The 20,249-nt window shown below is 36.8% G+C and overlaps 2 protein-coding genes across 4 annotated transcripts; one reads left to right on the top strand and one right to left on the bottom strand.

Moving 5' to 3' along the window:
- Positions 1-17,069: 17,069 nt before the first annotated feature.
- Positions 17,070-17,923, top strand: LOC143607349 (remorin-like). Of its 2 annotated transcripts, none has more exons than XM_077082826.1 (4): positions 17,070-17,242; positions 17,320-17,358; positions 17,450-17,619; positions 17,704-17,923. In XM_077082826.1, the coding sequence occupies exons 1-4, from the start codon at positions 17,110-17,112 to the stop codon at positions 17,905-17,907; spliced, it is 546 nt and encodes a 181-aa protein (XP_076938941.1). In that variant the 5' UTR covers positions 17,070-17,109; the 3' UTR covers positions 17,908-17,923. The 2 variants fall into 2 exon arrangements, with proteins under 2 accessions (XP_076938941.1, XP_076938942.1); XM_077082827.1 differs by having other exon boundaries at positions 17,326-17,358.
- Positions 17,924-18,092: 169 nt separating this feature from the next.
- On the bottom strand, positions 18,093-20,198 carry LOC143607348 (transcription factor MYB17-like). 2 transcript variants are annotated; one of them, XM_077082825.1, is made up of 4 exons: positions 20,039-20,195; positions 18,795-18,924; positions 18,331-18,693; positions 18,093-18,282 (listed from the first exon to the last, which is right to left on the bottom strand). In XM_077082825.1, exons 1-4 carry the CDS (start codon positions 20,169-20,171, stop codon positions 18,111-18,113), a joined length of 798 nt encoding a protein of 265 aa, XP_076938940.1. In that variant the 5' UTR covers positions 20,172-20,195; the 3' UTR covers positions 18,093-18,110. The 2 variants fall into 2 exon arrangements, with proteins under 2 accessions (XP_076938940.1, XP_076938939.1); XM_077082824.1 differs by having other exon boundaries at positions 18,093-18,693; positions 20,039-20,198.
- Positions 20,199-20,249: the final 51 nt, after the last annotated feature.

Consider the following 20,249-nt stretch of genomic DNA (forward strand, 5'->3'; position numbering starts at 1 on the left):
CACTAATCGTGACAGTTCATTAAACCGGTTGGTATATCCCAAGTGGTCCGCCCCATGCATCTCTAGGTTCCACAACTCATGTTCCAGTTTCTGCAATTCATTCTTTGGCAGAAATGTTTCAAAACAAGATCCTTAAGCTCTGCCCAGGTCATGCGGTTTGTCGCCGCCTGACCTCGAGTCTGTACTATGGTGTTCCACCATGTCAAGGCATGGTCTGTGAACGTACAGGTGGCGTACTTAACGACACAATCCTCGGGACAGTTACTGATATTTACCACTGATTCTATTTTCTCTAACCATTTCACTAACCCATTCGGTCCTTCCGACCCGTTAAATTCTAAAGGCTTGCATAACATGAAATCCTTGATTGAACAACCCCTGGATGATCCAGTGCGGTTGGTCTCTACAGTAGGGATAGGGCCATTACTGTCGGTAGCGACCACCGTAGGCGGTGCGTCAGTACTCGGCATAGTGTTATCGGTAGGTGGAGGATTAGCATTATGTTCCCCGCCATTATTTATGGGCGTTTGATTGCTCGGAGGGGTTGGATTAGACGAATTATTAATGCTGGCGGCGATGCGCGATACTATATCCGGTATCGCGCCTCCAACTGTTGAGCAATTAAACGGCTCACATCTACTTCTGATACTTTCGTTGATCGTTTCGGTGCCATTCTACACAATCATCAAAGAAATATATATAATCAATACCATCTCAAAATATAAAACACAATACATACTTCATTCATTAGTAAACATTGATTCATATTACACAAACATCAATTTACATACTTCAGTCAACATTACATAACTACGTTTTAATACAAAGGGCCTATGTTGGTATCATCCTCGACATAAACCCGCAATGGGTCAGTGCTTGAATGATACCCAAAAGTATCGATAATGATATGCCCTACAAGAGACCCCCCTATGGGCCAGTGGTTGTACTATAACTAAACAAGATTCACTCCGTGTTAGTATCACCACTAACTACTTACACGGAGTATCAAAAAGCGGTTCAAGATTCTACCATCCAACACGTCTACACATGATGGTAAACCAACCCCACCAACACCGCCACCAGCACCACCAGCACCGCCATCATAACCCGCATTCGGGTTTCCATCTGGTCGATCAACCAGTGGGAGTATGAGCACTCCCTTTTTAACTGGTTAATAGCATACTGGTGGTCCAGTATGCTGTCCCCGAGGTACGCCCGCCTCTGTACCCCCACGACCAAGGCGGCAGAGTGCTCGTTCACCTGCTCGGTGAGAACACGTAGCCAAGCCGCCAAGTCCCGCTCCTGCCTTGGCAGACCCCACACAGGTAGGGTTGCAGGCTCGGGTTGGGGGCGGGAAGACTCGCCCCGGTGGTATGTGGATCTGGGTGGGGTAACAGTGGGCGGAACATACGGGGCACTGATCCGCGCCGTGAGGCGGGGACCGTGTCTGGGGGAATCGGGGTGGTCTGTGGTGCGGGCGGGGTAGGAGACCTGGTAACCCTAGCAGGGGAGGGTACACTAGCACTCCTAGCTGGGGTGGTCTGTCTAGAAGTACTATGACTAGCCTCCGAAGGCTCGGAGCTGGGTGCTACACTTGGGCTTCCAGAGGCCCCGGAACTAGCCTCTTCCGGGTCCTCTTCCGTCGACACACTAGGTGTTCTTGCCATTATACCTGCACACAAGTTAACAAACATATAGTCCTTTTCGTAGTGTAATTCATAATTAAATTAACACATACTTATTTATACAACTTTACCACATAATAATATTATCATATATTTACACATATGTTGCCAATTTTACCTATTTAAGTCCCCCGTGACTTCCCCTGAATTTCCTCGTGCAGACAAGTCTGTTATTATGTTCCGGACCATAATAACCCACTTGTCCATCCAAGTTCATCCCGATCTCGTCACAATATATTATTAGTTGATATTCAGATCCTATAATACTTGAGCTACTGGTTATATTTTAGGTATCTTTTTCAGACATCCTAATTCTTTATACCAATGGCTCTGATACCAAGTTCTGTAACACCCCGTAACCGCAGCGGAAACGTACACGGGATGCAACAGACACATCTGATATCAACAGCATTGCTTATAAAGAAAATACCACTACATTAATTTATAACATATTACATTATTGCGAGTTTCATTACTGTCTAGGTGTTACACACATATTTTACCGATAAGACATTAATAAATTCATTACAAAACAAAGAGCAGCAAGCTTCCAACAGGTAGCACAGATAGTTAAGCAAACATCAATCAATCCAACTTGGGCATACCTAGAAAACATGTAAAGAAAAACGGGTCAACTACGAATAGTTGGTGAGTTTCACTAATTTAAATAAACACTGACGAATCATTTTAATAATCATTTATTACAATATAATCATGCTGGGAACTATGTTACCCCAGAACATTTCCAATAACTTTCTGGGAACTATGTTACCCCAGAACAATAATAACCCCTGGGAACTATGTTACCCCAGAACAATAACAACCCCTGGGAACTATGTTACCCCAGAATAATAATAACCCCTGGGAACTATGTTACCCCAGAACAACAATAACCCCTGGGAACTATGTTACCCCAGAACAATAACAACCCCTGGGAACTATGTTACCCCAGAACAATAACAACCCCTGGGAACTATGTTACCCCAGAATAATAATAACCCTGGGACTATGTTACCCCAGAACAATAACAACCCCTGGGAACTATGTTACCCCAGAATAGTAATAACCCCTGGGAACTATGTTACCCCAGAACAACAATAACCCCTGGGAACTATGTTACCCCAGAACAATAACACATTATAAACATTTTATATATTCTATGCATCAGTCCATATATATATAAATGTACAAGTATTTCCATACGATCGGTATGTACTTAAATACTTTAAATAAGACATGTTTTCCGCCCCGGGAAAATATAATTAAAACAATTCATTAAAAGGGGCTCGTGAAAACTCACCTTGTTGTGAGTTGGTGAGTAATATAAGGAACAGCTACGTGCCTGGATCTGTAATATAATATCTAGTCGTTACTATATAATTCCCATAACTTAAATACATATCAATCGGTACATCTGGGAACATTGTTAACCCAGTACTGTACTCGATTCGGGGACAATGTTAACCCCGTGACACTTCTAAGGACTCAGATTGACATTGCTTAGAGTTTGACAGTCAATTTAGTTAAGGTGATGAAATTATAGCTCGGTTGACACCCCGTTTGGCCGTGGGGCCCATTTCCGGTATTTCGGTGCCGAAAACGGTAAAATCGGGTAAAATTACCCAAATCATCCGAATTATTTTCGGATGATTTATTTTTACTTAATTTACTTAGATTTATGAAATAGTCTATTTTTAGAGTTTTCATGTACCAGTCAGCTCGCTTATGCGAACTTGCCGGTTTACACGTTTTAAGCTTTAAAAACTTGTTTTTATGTTCTTTTTAGCACAAATAATTACCCGATTAGTCTCGGGTCTTGAAATTTTGCACAAACTTAATTTGACAGAAAGGAATTTTGTAAAAATTTTCCAGATTTATTTTCTTATATTTATATTTATTTATCTATTTTTAAATCTTGTTAAAACACTAAATATATGAAAAATTCCAAAACACTTTAGAAAATTCCCAAATTTTTCTGGGATGATCTTTATCATCCTCATAACTTTCTGGAATTTTCCCAGATTTATTTTCCTACATTTACATTTATTTATCTATTTTTAAATCTTGTTAAAACACTAAATATATGAAAAATACCAAAACACTTTAGAAAATTCCCAAATTTTTCTGGGATGATCTTTATCATCCTCATAACTTTCTGGAATTTTCCCGGATTTATTTTCCTACATTTACATTTATTTATCTATTTTTAAATCTTGTTAAAACACTAAATATATGAAAAATACCAAAAACACTTTAGAAAAATCCCAAATTTTTCTGGGATGATCTTTATCATCCTCATAACTTCCTGGAATTTTTCCAGAATTTAAAACTTATTTTTCAAGCCATTTTCACCCAAAACCGAGCTAGAAAGCCCTAGAACTCGTTTCACCGAAAAGCCTACTTAGACTTTTCCAACTGAGCTCAAATTTTGTGGGTGACTTTTATATGTTATAAAAAGCTTATCTTAAATTTTCCGGAATTTTTCATCATGTTTTGCTATTTTTCACTATTTTTGGCCAAAACCGAGCATTAAATTCACCAAATATTCATCTTTTATCCAAAAATTACCAAAAATTCACAGATCTCATATTTTCATGTGTAGATCATCTCTGTGAAATTTCGTGACCCGACTCTAAGCACACGTAAATCTGTCCATTTTTTCATAACACACGAAAACCGACTATTTTGTGTTTTCTAGCTTTAGATCGCAAGGATCTCGGTTTCTAGCCTTTGCTAGCCGCTAGATACAACACTTACAAGCACAATATCACTATACCAAGCAAACTATACCAACAATCAAACCATTTCTTTCATAGTGTCGGTTTTTAAGTAAAAACAAAGGTTTTAACCGTAAAATCCGTTCTCGACTCTTTTTACTCATTTCTTGGACCAAGATCCTTTGTATAACTTGTATACATCCCTTGATCATACGAGAACCGGTTCCATCTCGGGTTTTTACCCATATTTCACTTGGAACCTCTTGTTCTTGCAAACAACTCAAAGTAAAGAAACCAACACCAAAGATCATGTATTATAACATGTTTATACCTTGTGTTCTTGATTAGAAGAGGTGGATTTGATGAACACTTGAAAGTGTGAAAGGATTTGAGAGAGTTTTGGGAGTGAAGTGTGGTAAAAAAAAAAGAAATGAAATCAATAATAAGGGGATAGGGCCGATCGGCCTCCCTTAAGGGGTGGGGTGGGTCCCACACATCCATTCTAAGCCACATATTCGGATTACGCAATCCGGATAATGTTGTGGATAATCTGGCTCAGTTCGTTCTCGTTTAAACTCGTAATTCGGCTTAAAACGAGCATAAAATGGTCGTTTTTTCGGGTTAAAATAAAATTTACATACAACCGACTTAAAACTTTAAAACTTAACCCATGACATTAAAACATCATATTATCGGTATTTGTGCATCTTTTTCGGTTTGATTGATCGTCTCTTGCTTGGTTTGGTGTTAAAGGTTTCGTTTAGCGTACCGACGTACCATTAAATCGAAATCCTTTTTCTGTGCTATAATTTACTTATCCGAAGCATTAATACTTCGTAAATATCACTAAACATTATATACTTCGTCTATGATGAAACTCCCGATCCGTTCGGGTCTCAATAACCGATTATTGATTGATTGTAATTCCAATACGATTCACTATATAATTGAGTATGATTCATACTGTGAACCATATAAATTCGTATCAACGTGCTATAACTCATATAATCAATATTAAATAACACGTAAATAGTATATTCCGGCTAGGGTATACCTGAATTTGCCGGAATCGTTACACAAAGCTTGGCTATTGCGGCGGCCATTTCCTGGGAACGTTGCTGTCTACGCCTGCGCGAGGCTTCTCTCCTCTGATGACGGCGAGATAGCGGAGGCATTCTATAAAAGTTTTAATTTTAGTTAATATCTTAGCGCAAAGTATAATCTTATAAAGCTTGGTTTCGCGGAGTCAGTTACTGTCAAAAGTTAAAGTAAAATAAATGACCCTAAATGCAGACTTAATAAAGGTAACAAATTCGAATCAAGAATCGACAATTCATGTATCACCATGACTTTCCGAATTCCCAATTTAAAATATACGAGCAAACGAGTATTGGAGATTGACGATTCATGTATCACCATGACTTTTCAATCTTCAATATAAAATACACAAGAAAATGAGTATTGGAGGTTGACAATTCATGCATCACCATGACTTTTCAAGTCTCCAACCTCAGAACATAATCGTAAATGAAATTGAAAATCAACTATTCATGTATCACCATGACTTTTCGGATTTTCAAATCCAACAAACGAATATGTAAGTAAAATCAGTAAAAATCGAAATTCAACAAAAATCGAAATATCGCGAAATAGAACATAAAATCATACACTGCGCAAGCGCGAGCATATTCATAAATAACGAGTAATTAACAATAAGCGCGCAAACATGAGATTTCTCTCATGCGCGAGAAGGGACTCTTAGGTATTCTAGGCCGTTACGTCTAACCACCTATCCTAAAGTCAACGAGCTCTGATACCAATCTGGAACACCCCGACCAAAGGCGGATTATACATCGGGGCGCCACATATTGTTTCATTACTCGTGACACTATTGGGTGTCAATATTTAATAAATACATTCATATCGCGCACGCGCAAGTAGACACAAGATAACATAAAGCAACATAATTCAATATATTATAAGGCAAAATATTCGAACAACAATAACTTGTCTTGATACATTTTAATCTAGGTCCAAAAGTAAAAACGTCCTACGTGTCCACAAGCTCCAAATGTAGCTACAGCAAACCTGAACATGTGTTAAAATAAAACGTCAAACACTTGCGTGTTGGTGAGAAATCAAGTTTAATACAATACATAGATAACAATAAATCTGCGCGCAACATGTGTATGTCTGGTTTTCAACAAGGGTGTAATCTGATCGGGACCAACTCTAAGATTCATAGACTGCCAGTGCTCACAATTGAGCTCACAAACAAGACAAACTGTGCATGTGCAAACAAAAGAGAAAATCATAAACGATAGTTCTCCCGTGTTCATCTAATGGTACCATGAGAACTGCGGAATAGACCGACAAGACGGTTAATGATCCACACATACAAATAAACAGCCAAGTCTACGTCCTCAACACATGGGATACTGCGCGACTAAAGTTCATAAACAGTTTAAGACTCTAAGTTTGTATGAACACATGAACATCCCAAAACATTAAAAGCAAAAAGGGATTAGGTACGAGATTACTCACTTGATAAACGATGCGGTGTAAGATAAAGCAAGAGCCAACTTTAAACAAGCACAAGTTAACCTATAAATAAGATTATTGTTTTAATGATCTGTTTTAAGTCTTGATTATAAGTTTGCATAAGTAAATTATTATATATAATATATATATTACCGAAAATCAGGGCAGATGAGAGGAGAAAACGGAGGCAAGAGAGGAGGCGGCAGAAGGACAATCGGCAGAGAGCAAAGGAAGAGAGATAATAAGTGTTTGTGTGTGTAGTGTTAAGAAAAATAAGATTATTATTTATAGGGAAACCCTAGGAGACATGAATCCAGAAAAAGGGGAAAAGATTCCAAGACAAACAGAACAAGACAAAACAAAAGATAACAAAAGATATCAAAAGTAAGTTCAGAAAGTAAAAGATATCAAAAGATATGGCAGCAGGGAAAAAGAGAAAAGGCTGACAGGGAACAGTAAAAAGGCATGGGCGGTTCAGATAAAGGTACAGGTCAGGCATGGAAAAAGCAGATCTCAAAAGATAATGTCAGTCACTTTTTCTGCCAACCAATGGGGTTGGTGCGCATGCTGCGCCGAAAGTAACTTTTCAGACATAAAGCAGATTAGGTCAACAGCACAAAAGATAAGACAACACAAAAGCAAACGGCTAGATTAAACAGAAGAAAACTCAAAGGGTTTAGCGCGAGAAAGCTCGAGCGCGAAGGCAGACACAGAAGGTCAAGAGAGCGCGAGCGCGAAGGCAGACAGAACCAACCTTAACGCGTCGCGGAAAGAACTACATTTCTAAGCGCGCCGCGGGAAGAATCACATTTCTTAGCGCGCCGCGGGGGGAACTAAAATTCCTAGCGCGCCGCGGGAAGAACTATAATTCTTCGCGCGTCGAGAGATGAACTACGATCCTTAGCGCGCTGCGAGAAGAACTACAAATCCTTAGCGCGTCGCGGGAAGAACTACCGTTCTTCGCGCGTTGCGAGAAGAATTACAATTCTTAGCGCGCTGCGAGAAGAGTTCGTCTCGCGTATCGCTAGAACAGATGGTCTTCACGCAGGCTTCCTTGAAAGGAGTCTGGCGCGTGGAGCTGCGCAGACAACCTTAGGCGGGAAGGAACAAAGGACAAGCAAAGAGTTAGAAGAAAGAGATGGAAACAAGGCGTAAGGGCGGGACGGCGACAAGAGGGAAAAGAAGGCGGAAAGAGAGAAGAAGAGGGACAAGACGGCGGAAAGAAAGAGAGGGAGAGGCGGGAAGGAAATTATATATTATTATTAAAAGTAAAATATAAGTATAAATAAATATTAAATCATAAAAGAAAGAGATCGGATAAGGGAAACGGGTACCTGGGTCGGGTCGGATCGGGGCAGATGTCACAAAGAACTTCTCGCGTATGCGGAAGCCTCCAAAATGCGGAAGATTGGAAAGATGGCGTCAGTAAAGCAGTTGTAACTAACTTCATTTTAGAAGACTAATTCAAATATTCCCTGAAAGAGACATTCCCTCGTGCGTGAATAGCACGTGATACGGTAGCCCGTCAAAGGAGGACAACTGGATAGGTTGTTATAACCATGAACATGGCTAGATGTCAGCTCCTTGCCACGTGTTTATTCAGGTAGAAGAAACATCTTCTAGAAAAGGACAGCTGCACCAATCATATTCCCACAACCACCGGCCATAAATACCCAACTTATCATCATAATGTATTCATTCACAGTCCACATATTACATCAATCACTTAAGTACTTTCTCTCTAGAAGAATTGTACTTATTCTCACGCTGAATAGTGGTTACGGGAAGACTCTCACTTTTGTCCTTCCCGTAACGAGCTCAAAGTGGTTCTGTTTTGCAGGTCATCACCGTCAGAATTGCTAGATCCAGATCTCTGTTAACCTAATTCTTGTTTCATAACCCATACCCGATGGAATCATCACTCTAACCTATTCAAGTTTGGATTTGTGTTATCAATAAACTAGGATTTGAGCCCGATGTTAGTGGTGTGAATGTCGCATTTACAAGTTTTTTAGCCTGCACTCCATGTTTGTCTAATTATTTTGTTTATAAGCACGTGCTCATGTAATAGAGTTGACATAAACGTAGTACTATTAAAGTTTTGGGAAAATTCTCATAATAGCCCATTTAAAGAATGTGTTTCCAAAATTATCCTCAATAATTCAAGTTTCCAACTTTGTCCCTTTGTTATCTCGTCGCCGACGACATGATAGCGAACACCGACGATGCGTTACTGAAACAAATAGGATAACGACACGTGGCCGGAATCTGGCCGGAATAGGTCGTCGACGATGCGTTAGTGGATAACGCATCACTGCTACCCTACGTTAGCAACATAACGCATCGCCGCTACCCTACGTTATCGTCAACCCTATGTTAGACGTAACGTAGGGTAGCGGCGAGACGTTATGTTGCTGCTACCTTGTTATGACAACACAAGGGTTCCACGATGCGGTAGTGATAACACATCGCGGCTACCCTACGTTAGCAACATAACGCATCGCCGCTTTCTTACGTTAGCAACATAACACATCGTCAACACAGATTCCGGCCACGTGTCGTTATCCTATTTGTTTCAGTAACACATCGTCGGTATTCGTTATCATGTCGTCGGCGACGAGATACCAAAAGGACAAAGTTGGAAACTTGAATTAGTACGGATAAACTTGGAAACACATTCTATGAATGGGTCATTTTAGGAATTTTCCCTAAAGTTTTTTGAGAATTTCGTGTCGTTAAGATTATAATCATTATTTATGTACAATGTGTTTTGCATTTACAAGCAAAGAGGTTGCATCACATCTGTTAGGTTACTTTTAAAATTCGAAATGGTTGTATAGCATCCTGCATACCTGACATCCGCTAGAAAAACATTATGGGGTGGATCTTCTAAGTTGAGTGTATGGAGCGTAGAGGTGTAAAAAAAACCCGTACCTGAAACCAGACCCGAAAAATTACTCGGAACCGTTTTCTTTATACCGGGTATTTTATACCCGAAACCGGAACCGGGTGGATCTTCTAAGTTGAGTGTATGGAGCGTAGAGGTGTAAAAAAAACCCGTACCTGAAACCAGACCCGAAAAATTACTCGGAACCGTTTTCTTTATACCGGGTATTTTATACCCGAAACCGGAACCGACCCTACCCGTAGGGTATGGATAGGGTATGCATTTTAAGCTCAATACCCGTACCCGGAACCGTACCCGATTTATACCATAAATACCCGGAACCGGTCATATCCTATAATCATACCCAGTTAAACCCGATACCAATTTTTTAACACCCGAAATAATACATGAGTTTTTATAGTATATTCATATGTTTACTTCAAAACTATTATGTTTAAGTTTTTTAAAAATGCATATTATTAAGCAAGTAATTTGTACTTAAGTAGATTTGCGGTTTTTGTAATATAGTTTAACTATTTTTATAAATTACAAAACAAATATAAATTTTAAACAAATTTAAAAATGTATAAAAAAATTTTCAAATTCAAAACCCGGTATTAATACCCATTTGTACCCGACACATACCCGGTTTCAATACCCGGTTATACCCGAACCCGATCATACCCTACCCGGGTACATAGGGTTGAGTTTTTCTTCTCAATACCCTACCCGAACCCTACCCGATTTCTCTCAATACCCGATCATACCCAAAACTGGTTCTATACTCGAACCCGGGTGTTAGAAAAAACCCGATTTATACACCTCTACGCTTATCCTCCTTGGGTGTATTTGTTTCTTTGCTTGGGCTGTCGAATTGTAGTTGCTGTTTGGTGGGATTGAGGTAGCAACCTTTGAAGTATTAGTGTAAAGATATTAAACACTGTGCAAAGCAAATAAAAACATGTTGGAGTCTTAAAAGTTAGTGTGGACATGTTGGAGTCTCCTTAGCCTTATGTGTTGTTGTAAGTTTTTTTTTTTGTTATTATAAACGTTTGTAATGAGTATTCATGATGTCAAACCTATACAAACCGGCACATTAACGTTACATCAAATACCAAGTTTTTTTCTCAAAAACTCACTTTTTCGATGTGTGTGTGAGAAAGGGGGGGGGGGGGGGGTTAATATGCCTCCGTAAGATTGACACCCTCCTTGTTAATCCAATCTTGGTCATTAAAAGATGAAATCGGGAACGTGGAGTAGGTTTTGTAAGTGTATTGGCTAACTTATTGACCCCGGCAATGTGTGTAACCCGAATAGATTGAGCGGACACTTTTCCACATACGAAGTTGAAATCAAGTGCTAGGTGCTATGCAGGAGTGAAAAATGGGATTGACGGAATATTGCGTGGCACTTGGGTTATCTTAAAAGATGGTTGGGGTGATTGACTGATTGTTGACTTGAATCTAAGCTCGTGTAATAGAGATTTTAACCATAGAGCTTTTGTGGTTGTAGATGCAATAGTCCGAAATTTGCCTTAAGTTAAGGAGTGGGCTATGGTGGGTTGTCTTTTGGAGCTTCATGTGATTGGATTAGCTAGACCCTAGTTAGACAGTATAACCCATTGTGCTGTGATAGTTGCCTTTGTTTATTGCCCAATCCACATCTATAAAAAATCCATAGGTTAAATAGTATGTACTCATTCGTTTATTCAGTTAAAATTATTCAGAAGTTTTATCTTTTTAAAAATATCTTTTCGTCATTTTTGTTTATGTTGTTGGTGAAATGTCTGAAAAATTAATTTAACAGAAAAACTTATACATTCATCTCGGGCGTAAAATCATGATGAACTCGTTTGAGATCATTTCCGTAATTTGCGAAATCTAAGGACGAAAGCTAGAATTTAAAAAACCATATGAACGATCCAAGAAATTTACATATATAAAAATTTAACTAAAATAATTAATAAAAATAAATTTTGCTATAAAGTTGATAATTATTTTTCGAAATGTAGTGAGAATTACTAATTTTTTGTTTAATTTTCTATGATTAGCTACTTTATAACCTAACTGCCCCATATAAAAGTCAGGTAAATAGGTCGACGGCTTGACCGAAGTTTGGGTTCATTATCAGTTTTAGGGTAGGTTTGATTGAGTGTAATGGAACAGAGGAGGAATGGAATGGAATGGAATGGAATGAAGGAAGAATATAATGAAAGAAGGAATTGAATGAATTATGAAATAAAATGACTCATTACCGTTCATTTGTCATGTTTGGTTAACTTATAGAAATAAAATGAATTATTATTATACAAAAAACATATGAATGAAATAGAAATGGCAAATCTATTCATCTCAAAATTTTAAAATACAAAAGAAAAGAAAAATGCAATACCGATGGTGGCACCGGCAATGGTGGTGGTCAGGCAACGATTGTAATGGTGGCGGTGGTTTTACGACGGTGACGATGGTGGTGGTCAAGTGGTGGTGGTCAGGTGGTGGTGGTAGCGTGTTGGTGACAATGGTTGTGACGGGGCGGTGGTAGTTAGGTGGTGGTGGCAATGGCGGTGGCGGTGATGGTCAGGCAACGGTGGTGGTAGTGGTTATCAGGTGGTATTATCTAGAGAGTAAGGTGGAAGAAGAATGTAATAAAAAAAAGAAAGTGCAAGGCCAGCCCAAAAGTTATGTTGGGCCAAGCAACGGCTTAAAGCCTCTCAAAAAATAGGGCCCTTATTTAAAACTTTTATATTTTATATTTTTTTAACAAATTATACAATTAAAATTGACTTGTATATCAATACCATGCAAATGGCTGACGGTTACATGGCTTTTTGTTTGTCCCTCAATTGATCTTGCTGACCCGTTTTCGAGTTTCTTTGATCTCAATCTTCTTCATTTTGTTTCTTATTATTTTAGCTGTTCATTTTTTTTCTATATATTTTTCATTCTAGCATGTCTTTTTGTAGTATTTGTTTTTCATTTGCAATAAGATCTATATAATAATATATATATCACACTCACTTTTGAAATTCAAATTTAAATTTTATCATAGATAACAAGATGTTTTAACTAATGTAATAGCATATTTGTTTTATAAAAGGTTATGAACTGTCAGCCCAAAACTTCTTGAATAAATAAGTAGGGTTTTTTTGACAATGAAATTGGAAAAGGTCTCAAACTTCTTCGTTTTGGGCATTCAAAAACGTTGGGCCGCCACTGGGGGAAGGAATGGATTTGGTGTAATGAAATTCCTTGTGTAATCGTTGATTCCATTCCATTAACTAACCAAACATCCATTTTTCATTCTCTCGTAATGACTCGTTTCATTTCTCATTTTATTTCTACTTACCAAACGCTACCTTAAATTTTTTTTTATGTTGGTCACATGAATTCCACATAGACCGCAACTCTAATCACCCAAGTTGATGTCTCTTGATCCTAAAGCAACCCCTCATGGAAATTCTATCTAATAACAATCTCTAGATGAAACAATTAAATTTACTCGGAACCCATTTAGTGCGACAAACAAAATCAGTTGTTGGCAACCCGTCATTACCCAGCTTCTATCTTAAATACTTCACTAAGAGCATTCCCGACCCGTCCTCAATCTCTATCTTTATAATTACACTACAATTCTCTCTTCAGTTAAATTAAATAATATTATCTTTACAGTTTTCTCTCTTCTTTACGAATACCCAATTCAATACTTACATTCACTCAAAATCCTAACCAATAATTTACAAGCTCCCCTCATATAAATATAGGGGATGCGTTGAGAATGCTCACCAAATTGTCCAATCCCTTCCTCTTTCGAAACCAATATTTGGACCTTTAATACTAAAGCTTAGTTTAAGGTTGTATAAGAAAAGTTTGATTTTATAATTCTTATATAACTAATATTTTCACCCGGCGCGTTACGCTGGGCAGGTCGGTAAAACCCAAGCAGTGGTAAAACCCAAGTTTTGTCAAATCCGAGCCAAGGTGGTGAGTTTACGCAAATTGGGTCGGTCTCCTCCACGTTTGTTACGGTACCATAACTAAAACAAAAAAAATAAATTTGTCATTCGATTTAGCCGGTTTTAGTCGGTTTTCGTAACGTTCGTTACGGTGAACTAACACAATAATAGAGAAAACAAAATTTTCATTTGACCTATTTACGTTATTTTCGTTACGGTATCGAAACTAAAATACAAAAACAGAATTTTTTCGAGCACTAAGGTGCCGCCAAGTGACTCAATCGGGCCTTGCGGCACATTGTCTTTTGTTATATATAATAATTGAAATTGTATATATATATAATTAGGTAAAAGCTAATGTACAAGAGCTTATGCAAAACTTACAGGGCCGGCCCATATGGGTGGCGGGGTGGTCGACGGCCACAGGCCCGACACCCCGTTATGCACGAATTTTATTTTTTTTATTATATTTATTATTATTAAAAATAATATGTATATTTAATGTTTAAACATAATTACATGACCACTAGTTTAGTCTAGTGGTAAATGGGTGTTTCACTCAACCAAAAGTTTATGGGTTCTAGTCTCATTTGAGACATTTTTAATCCTATTTTAATTTAAAAATTTTTTACACAACCCAAATTATAACCAAGTAAACCCATATAAAAAATTAATTGTTTACACCAATAATATATGCCTTTTAAATTAGGGCCCAAAAAAGTTTTGTCTTCGACCTAAAACTTTTTTACTTTCTCGGAGCCAAGCTTGAAAACTTACAACACATAAAACAGAAAACTTATGTTAAGCAAAAGGTACAACATCATCATGACACAAAATCACTTGAAATTGTATATATATATATATATATAATCATATGAAGTGGTATCATGTCCCATCTTTCAAAATGAAAGTTTATATTATTGCAAAGGCAATGTTAGAAAGAAATAAATTTGCTGTTAAAATAAAATAAAACATTTGTTTTTTTTATATGATCATCAATTGCCAATTTATATCATATTTGTTGTGCTTTAAATGAGCTTGAAACATGGCCACGTTGGGGCTTGGTTAGCTGTTGGATACGTTTAAGTGGGTAAATTGAGGAGGCCAACTACTCATTATCATTCATATTAATACATGTTATTTATAATTTGTATGCCATTCACCAGAAATGAATTAAGGGTGGAAATTTAAGATTTATGATAAAGAAAATGTTGACGAGCTTAATTAACCTTAAATATTAAAAAAATACAACAATGACAATTACTTGATTAAAAGTTTTATATAATTGTTTTTCTTAATATATGTTCAGTAATGTCCTAATATGTTCATTTAGCTATAACTATATTACTAGACAACTACACTGTTGAGGCTAGGTACCACAAAAGCAACGTTGTGGCGACATCTACATGTCACTCGGTGATATGGACGAGAACACAATATACCCTGCATCTACTCGCTCCACTCTAATAAGAGAGAGAAGTAGTTAATTAGTTAACTGATGATACTTTCTTATAGTCAACTTCCACAAAGATTTCATCCTTTGAAGATATGAAAATACAAGGTTCAATTTTGGTCTTGACAAATACGCAATAATTATATATTACAAGTGGTAACAAACCGTCTTTGCCTTGTACTATCATCACAAACTTTACAATTATAAATAAACAGAGGTCCATTTAGTTAAATAAAGCCTAGTAAATAATCAAACATAAACAAAGTTCTTGCCACCTTCCGATCCTCCGTAGATTTCTTGTTACCCTTGCTAAAAGGATACATTCGTTTGCCAATTTCCAAATTTTCACTTTTTATAAAAATTTGATATATGACTGGCTTATAAGAATATATTAGCATCATATATATATATATATATATATATATAGTATCAGGATCATGAGAGAACTTTTTTGAAATTGAGAACCATGAGAACCATTTTGTACCACAAAAAACCCAAAAATAAAAAAAAAACACAAAAATGAAAAAAGTAAAAAAACCAAAATTCTTATTTTAACATCCCGGTTTCATAAAAAACCTCAGTTTAACCAAATTATATACATATATGTATAATATATATTATGTACATTTACATGATTTTTTTACACACATATGTATAATTTAAGATAAATGACACTGTACATATGTGTATATTACGTAACTAAAGATTAAATAAAATTATACATATGTGTATAATACGACGTTTTTTTTTGTTTTTTTTTAATGAAACCGGAATAAAATATAAGAATTTTGGTTTTTTACTTTTTTAAAATTTTTGTTATTTTTTATTTTATGATTTTTTTAAATATTTTTTTTCAAATGTGTTTTTAATGATCCAAAATGATTCTCAAAGTTCTCAATTTGCAAAAGGTTCTCTTAGGATCCTTACCCTATATCTATAATATATATAAACGAAAACATAAATATCCTATGTGTCGCGATGTGGTCGCTCCCCCTTTTTTTGGAGTCACCAGATTTGCTTAATTTTTAAATGGAGCATTCTCATGCATTTGACCCGAATTCATTAGTATGGGTCTTACCAAACCCAGATATTCCTTAAACGGGTTATAACATCTCATTAAATTAAAAATTATTCTCACCAAATTATTGATTTAAAAATCCTATAAAATAGGATATAATAAAAATTAATATCTTATTTATTTTAAAATATATATATATATATATATTATTTAAATTAGAAAACCAATTTTATAGTAAAAAAATTAAACGAGTCTTGGGTCTCATCAAACCATAAGTATATTATTAACTTTCATAAATATTATTTATAATTAATAACCAATTTTATAGTAAAAAAAATAAACGGGTCTTGGGTCTCATCAAAACCATATAGCTTTTAAACTGGGTTATAATATCTCATTTATTTGTGAAAAAATTTATTATCAAACCATAAGTACATTATTAACTTTCATACAACAAAAATATAAATTCAAAAAATAAATAAATATTAGAATAAACAATATAAAACAACCCCCGTAATACGGGGGATAAAACTAGTATATATATATATATATAACCAAAACAATCAAACAATCGGCAAGATTGGTTGGCAAGTATCGATACAAAAATATTTTCTTATTCGAGTCAACAAGAAGCATTGTTGGATGAACGTATATTGTTATATTATATGAAAAAAATCATATAAGAGATACAAATCCTAAAAACCAATTAATAAACACGATGAACAGTCTGTTATATGGCAGATGTTTCCAGCTCATTATAAACCGTGCACACTATATATAACCATCAAAAAACCGCCAATATCCAACACCAACACCAACACACCCTAAACCCTTCACAGCTTTCATAACCTCAGACATGGTAGCAGAAGAAACTAACAAGGTGGAGGTTCAACCAGACTGCCCGGCCGAGCCGCCACCATCACGGCCCACCGAGGCGGACACCGAACAAGTTCTTGAACAAAAGCCCACCAATGATGCCGTCGTTGACAGTAAGTTGTGTTATTTATTACTTATTTGATGCTAGACCTATCAACTATGCCTTCTTAACTGTTTGATTATATTTCAGACTCAGAAAATCCATGTGAAGAGGGTTCTAAACACAGAGGTATATATGGTAGTTTGATTCATGATTAAAGAATCCAAACATGTTTTTGAGTTATGTTGATCTTAAAATCATTGACTGTTTGCTTGCTCAGACGTGGTTCTTGCTCGAGTAGCAACCGAGAAGAAAGATGCACTCATCAAAGCATGGGAAGAAAGTGAAATATCGAAAATTGATAACAGAGCTCAAAAGAAGCTAGCAGCCATTGGAGCATGGGAAAACAGCAAGAAAGCAGAACTAGAAGCTGAACTGAAGAAGATTGAGGTCACAATCTCACCATTTTATTAACAGACTTCAAACACATAATTCATTCATTTAGATTCACAACTTTCAAATATATATTAACAGGAGAAATTAGAAAAAAAGAAAGCTAAATACACTGAGAAAATGAAGAACAAAATAGCTCTTGTTCACAAAACTGCAGAAGAAAAGAGAGCAATTACAGAAGCTAAACGCGGAGAAGATGTTTTAAAAGCAGAGGAATTAGCTGCCAAGTGTCGGGCCACCGGATCAAGCCCGAAGAAACTCACTAGATGGTTTTCTTCAAGCTAAATGTTTCATACATTTCATGTTTACATCATTTTGTGTGCGCACTTGTAAGAAACGCTTGTAACAAAAAGTAACATTTATATCATCAAGTTTCAGATTACTGGTCTTAGTTCCTACTTCCTAATTTAGACATAAAACCCCAAGGTCTCTAACATTTAACCTGGATTCATATTAAACAAAATGAGGGCATTCTAGTAGATAACCTGTCAAGTTGAAGCTTGATTGTTATCATCTGGGTCACCTTGAAGATACTCCAGAAATTCACCATCATTTGGAAAGTCAAGCAGCAGATCCAATGTTGCTTTATACGAATTTGGAGAATATGAACCTCTGTTTGTTGCATCTTCAGTTTCAATCTTGCAAATTTGATCACTCGAGCTCGCGTTAAATGCGGGCCCCTCTTGCATTGTCACCACATAATCCGACTCGACTTTTAACACGGGTTCCGCTTGCATTGTTACCACATAATCCGACTCGACTTTTATCGCACGTGCCAGGTGGCTCGAACCCTTTGTGTTTTGAAATGATTCACCAGCTTCAGAATTCCATGCGCGAAGAAAGTAGTCGCAATCGGGTAGTCCAGGAGGTGGCGAGCTGTGAAAGATTGTCTCCATTGACAGCCTAGCATCGGCCTCCACCTGTTCTGCAGTGTGGGTAGCTGATGTGGAAGCTGAGCTGGCTTGTAAAGTTGTGGTTATGTTTGGGATGCGTTTTCTCAAATGCGAATTCCAGTAGTTTTTTATCTCGTTATCTGTTCTTCCTGGAAGCCGTGATGCTATAGTTGCCCACCTGCATAATTCGGTTTTCGATTTGATCAACGAAAAAAATCCAAAATTCCAAGAAAAACGTTTAAAAAGCTTTAATAAAGAGTCAATGAAGTAGTTTATTACTTGTTACCGTGCAAGGTGTGCAGCTGGAAGATTGTTTGTTCTTCATCATAACTGAATGCACCTCGTTTAATATCGGGTCGAAGATAGTTTGTCCACCTAAGCCGACAACTTTTCCCACATCGTCGAAGACCTATCACATAAAGAAACTACCATTTTACCCTTCATTGTCAACCTAGTTCGGATAAAGAATTTACCCTCTTACCCTTGTCAAACTAGTTTGGATAAAGAAATTACCCTTTTACCCTTTATTGCCAAACTAGTTCCCAATGCTAAAAGCCTAAAACTCACCAAATATGAACGACGGCATATGAAAGAGCTAAAGAACATTAAGTGCAGGCTTAAATGCTAGTTTTACCATTACCAGTAATGTAGGACCATGTAACAAGAAATCGTATGCATGAGTTAAATGTACCAATTAAATATAGAAAACAAGATTATCTTTTTGTTAATATGCTCTAATTATCAGTTTACAGTCAATAAAGGATCAATATTTATCAGATATCATGAGTTTGCAGAACACATGATAACTCTGATCAGTGAGGACCAAAGTTTTAACATGAAACAGACTTTTCTACCTAGGGTTTTTGACTAGATAAATCGTCTTTCTGCATCATCATGATATGATATAACATAACAGGACATCTATAATGAGCCGAAACCAAAGGCTCTATGTGGTCCAAAGGATTCAAGATGGGCTGTCCCAATCGGGACCAATCTGGTATTTAATTGCGATATGGTACAAACAAACTTTACTTTCTAATTCTAATTGTTTTGGGGATTTTCTTCAACTTCTGTTGAGATGCTTAGTGCTTACAGGCATCTCATTAATCGGTCCATGAACATCAATAACGACAGTACTCCAAATCACAACTTCTTTTGGCAAAACAAACATTGGAATGATAAAAGTATACTCAACAATGCTGATTTGTTATCTTTCTTCTTCTATATGCCTAACAAAACGTTTACGTAAATGCATAGGCGGATCTATAACGGAATCAATGGCATCCTGGGATACCCTCTCAACTTTCTTGCCGAAGTGTAAAATTAGTGAAAAAAAAAAGTAATTTTTCTTCTCCGTTGTTCTTATTCGGATACCCCTGAGCAAATATTTTTTTTTGGGATACCCTGAATATTTTATCTAGATCCGCCTATAGACAGTACAGCTATACAAGTATAAATACATAAGATACATTTGAATTTTCACGAACACGAGTTAATGGTATGAGGCGAAAGAATTAATTAACCTGCGAGTTTGGGAAAGGAACGCCAGGTGCCGTGGCCGTTCTTGGTGATGTAATCGAGAAGAAGCTTATCTTCTTCGGCAGTCCAAGCACCTTTTTTGACCTCAGCTTTGTTGCAGCATGGTAATCTCCCCATACTTTGACCCCTTTTTCTTCTTCTCATCCACTTATTAAAAATGTGTGTGTTGTAATTGTAATTGTAATTTAGAGAGAG

Source organism: Bidens hawaiensis, unplaced genomic scaffold (assembly GCF_021521415.1).
Source record: "Bidens hawaiensis isolate Kalapana, Puna unplaced genomic scaffold, B.hawaiensis_p1.1 tig00081432_1, whole genome shotgun sequence".
Taxonomy (NCBI): domain Eukaryota; kingdom Viridiplantae; phylum Streptophyta; class Magnoliopsida; order Asterales; family Asteraceae; genus Bidens; species Bidens hawaiensis.

What these genes read in the sequence shown, in the direction of transcription:
- LOC143607348 (XM_077082824.1), bottom strand. Translation starts at nt 20,198, where the DNA reads ATGAGAAGAAGAAAAAGGGGTCAAAGTATGGGGAGATTACCATGCTGC. An exon ending in TTCCTTTCCCAAACTCGCAG is followed by an intron (nt 18,925 to 20,038) that starts GTTAATTAATTC and finishes TTTATGTGATAG; the next exon opens with GTCTTCGACGATGTGGGAAA. An exon ending in CACACCTTGCACGGTAACAA is followed by an intron (nt 18,694 to 18,794) that starts GTAATAAACTAC and finishes CGAATTATGCAG; the next exon opens with GTGGGCAACTATAGCATCAC.
- LOC143607349 (XM_077082826.1), top strand. Translation starts at nt 17,110, where the DNA reads ATGGTAGCAGAAGAAACTAACAAGGTGGAGGTTCAACCAGACTGCCCG. An exon ending in AGAGGGTTCTAAACACAGAG is followed by an intron (nt 17,359 to 17,449) that starts GTATATATGGTA and finishes TTGCTTGCTCAG; the next exon opens with ACGTGGTTCTTGCTCGAGTA. An exon ending in CTGAACTGAAGAAGATTGAG is followed by an intron (nt 17,620 to 17,703) that starts GTCACAATCTCA and finishes ATATATTAACAG; the next exon opens with GAGAAATTAGAAAAAAAGAA.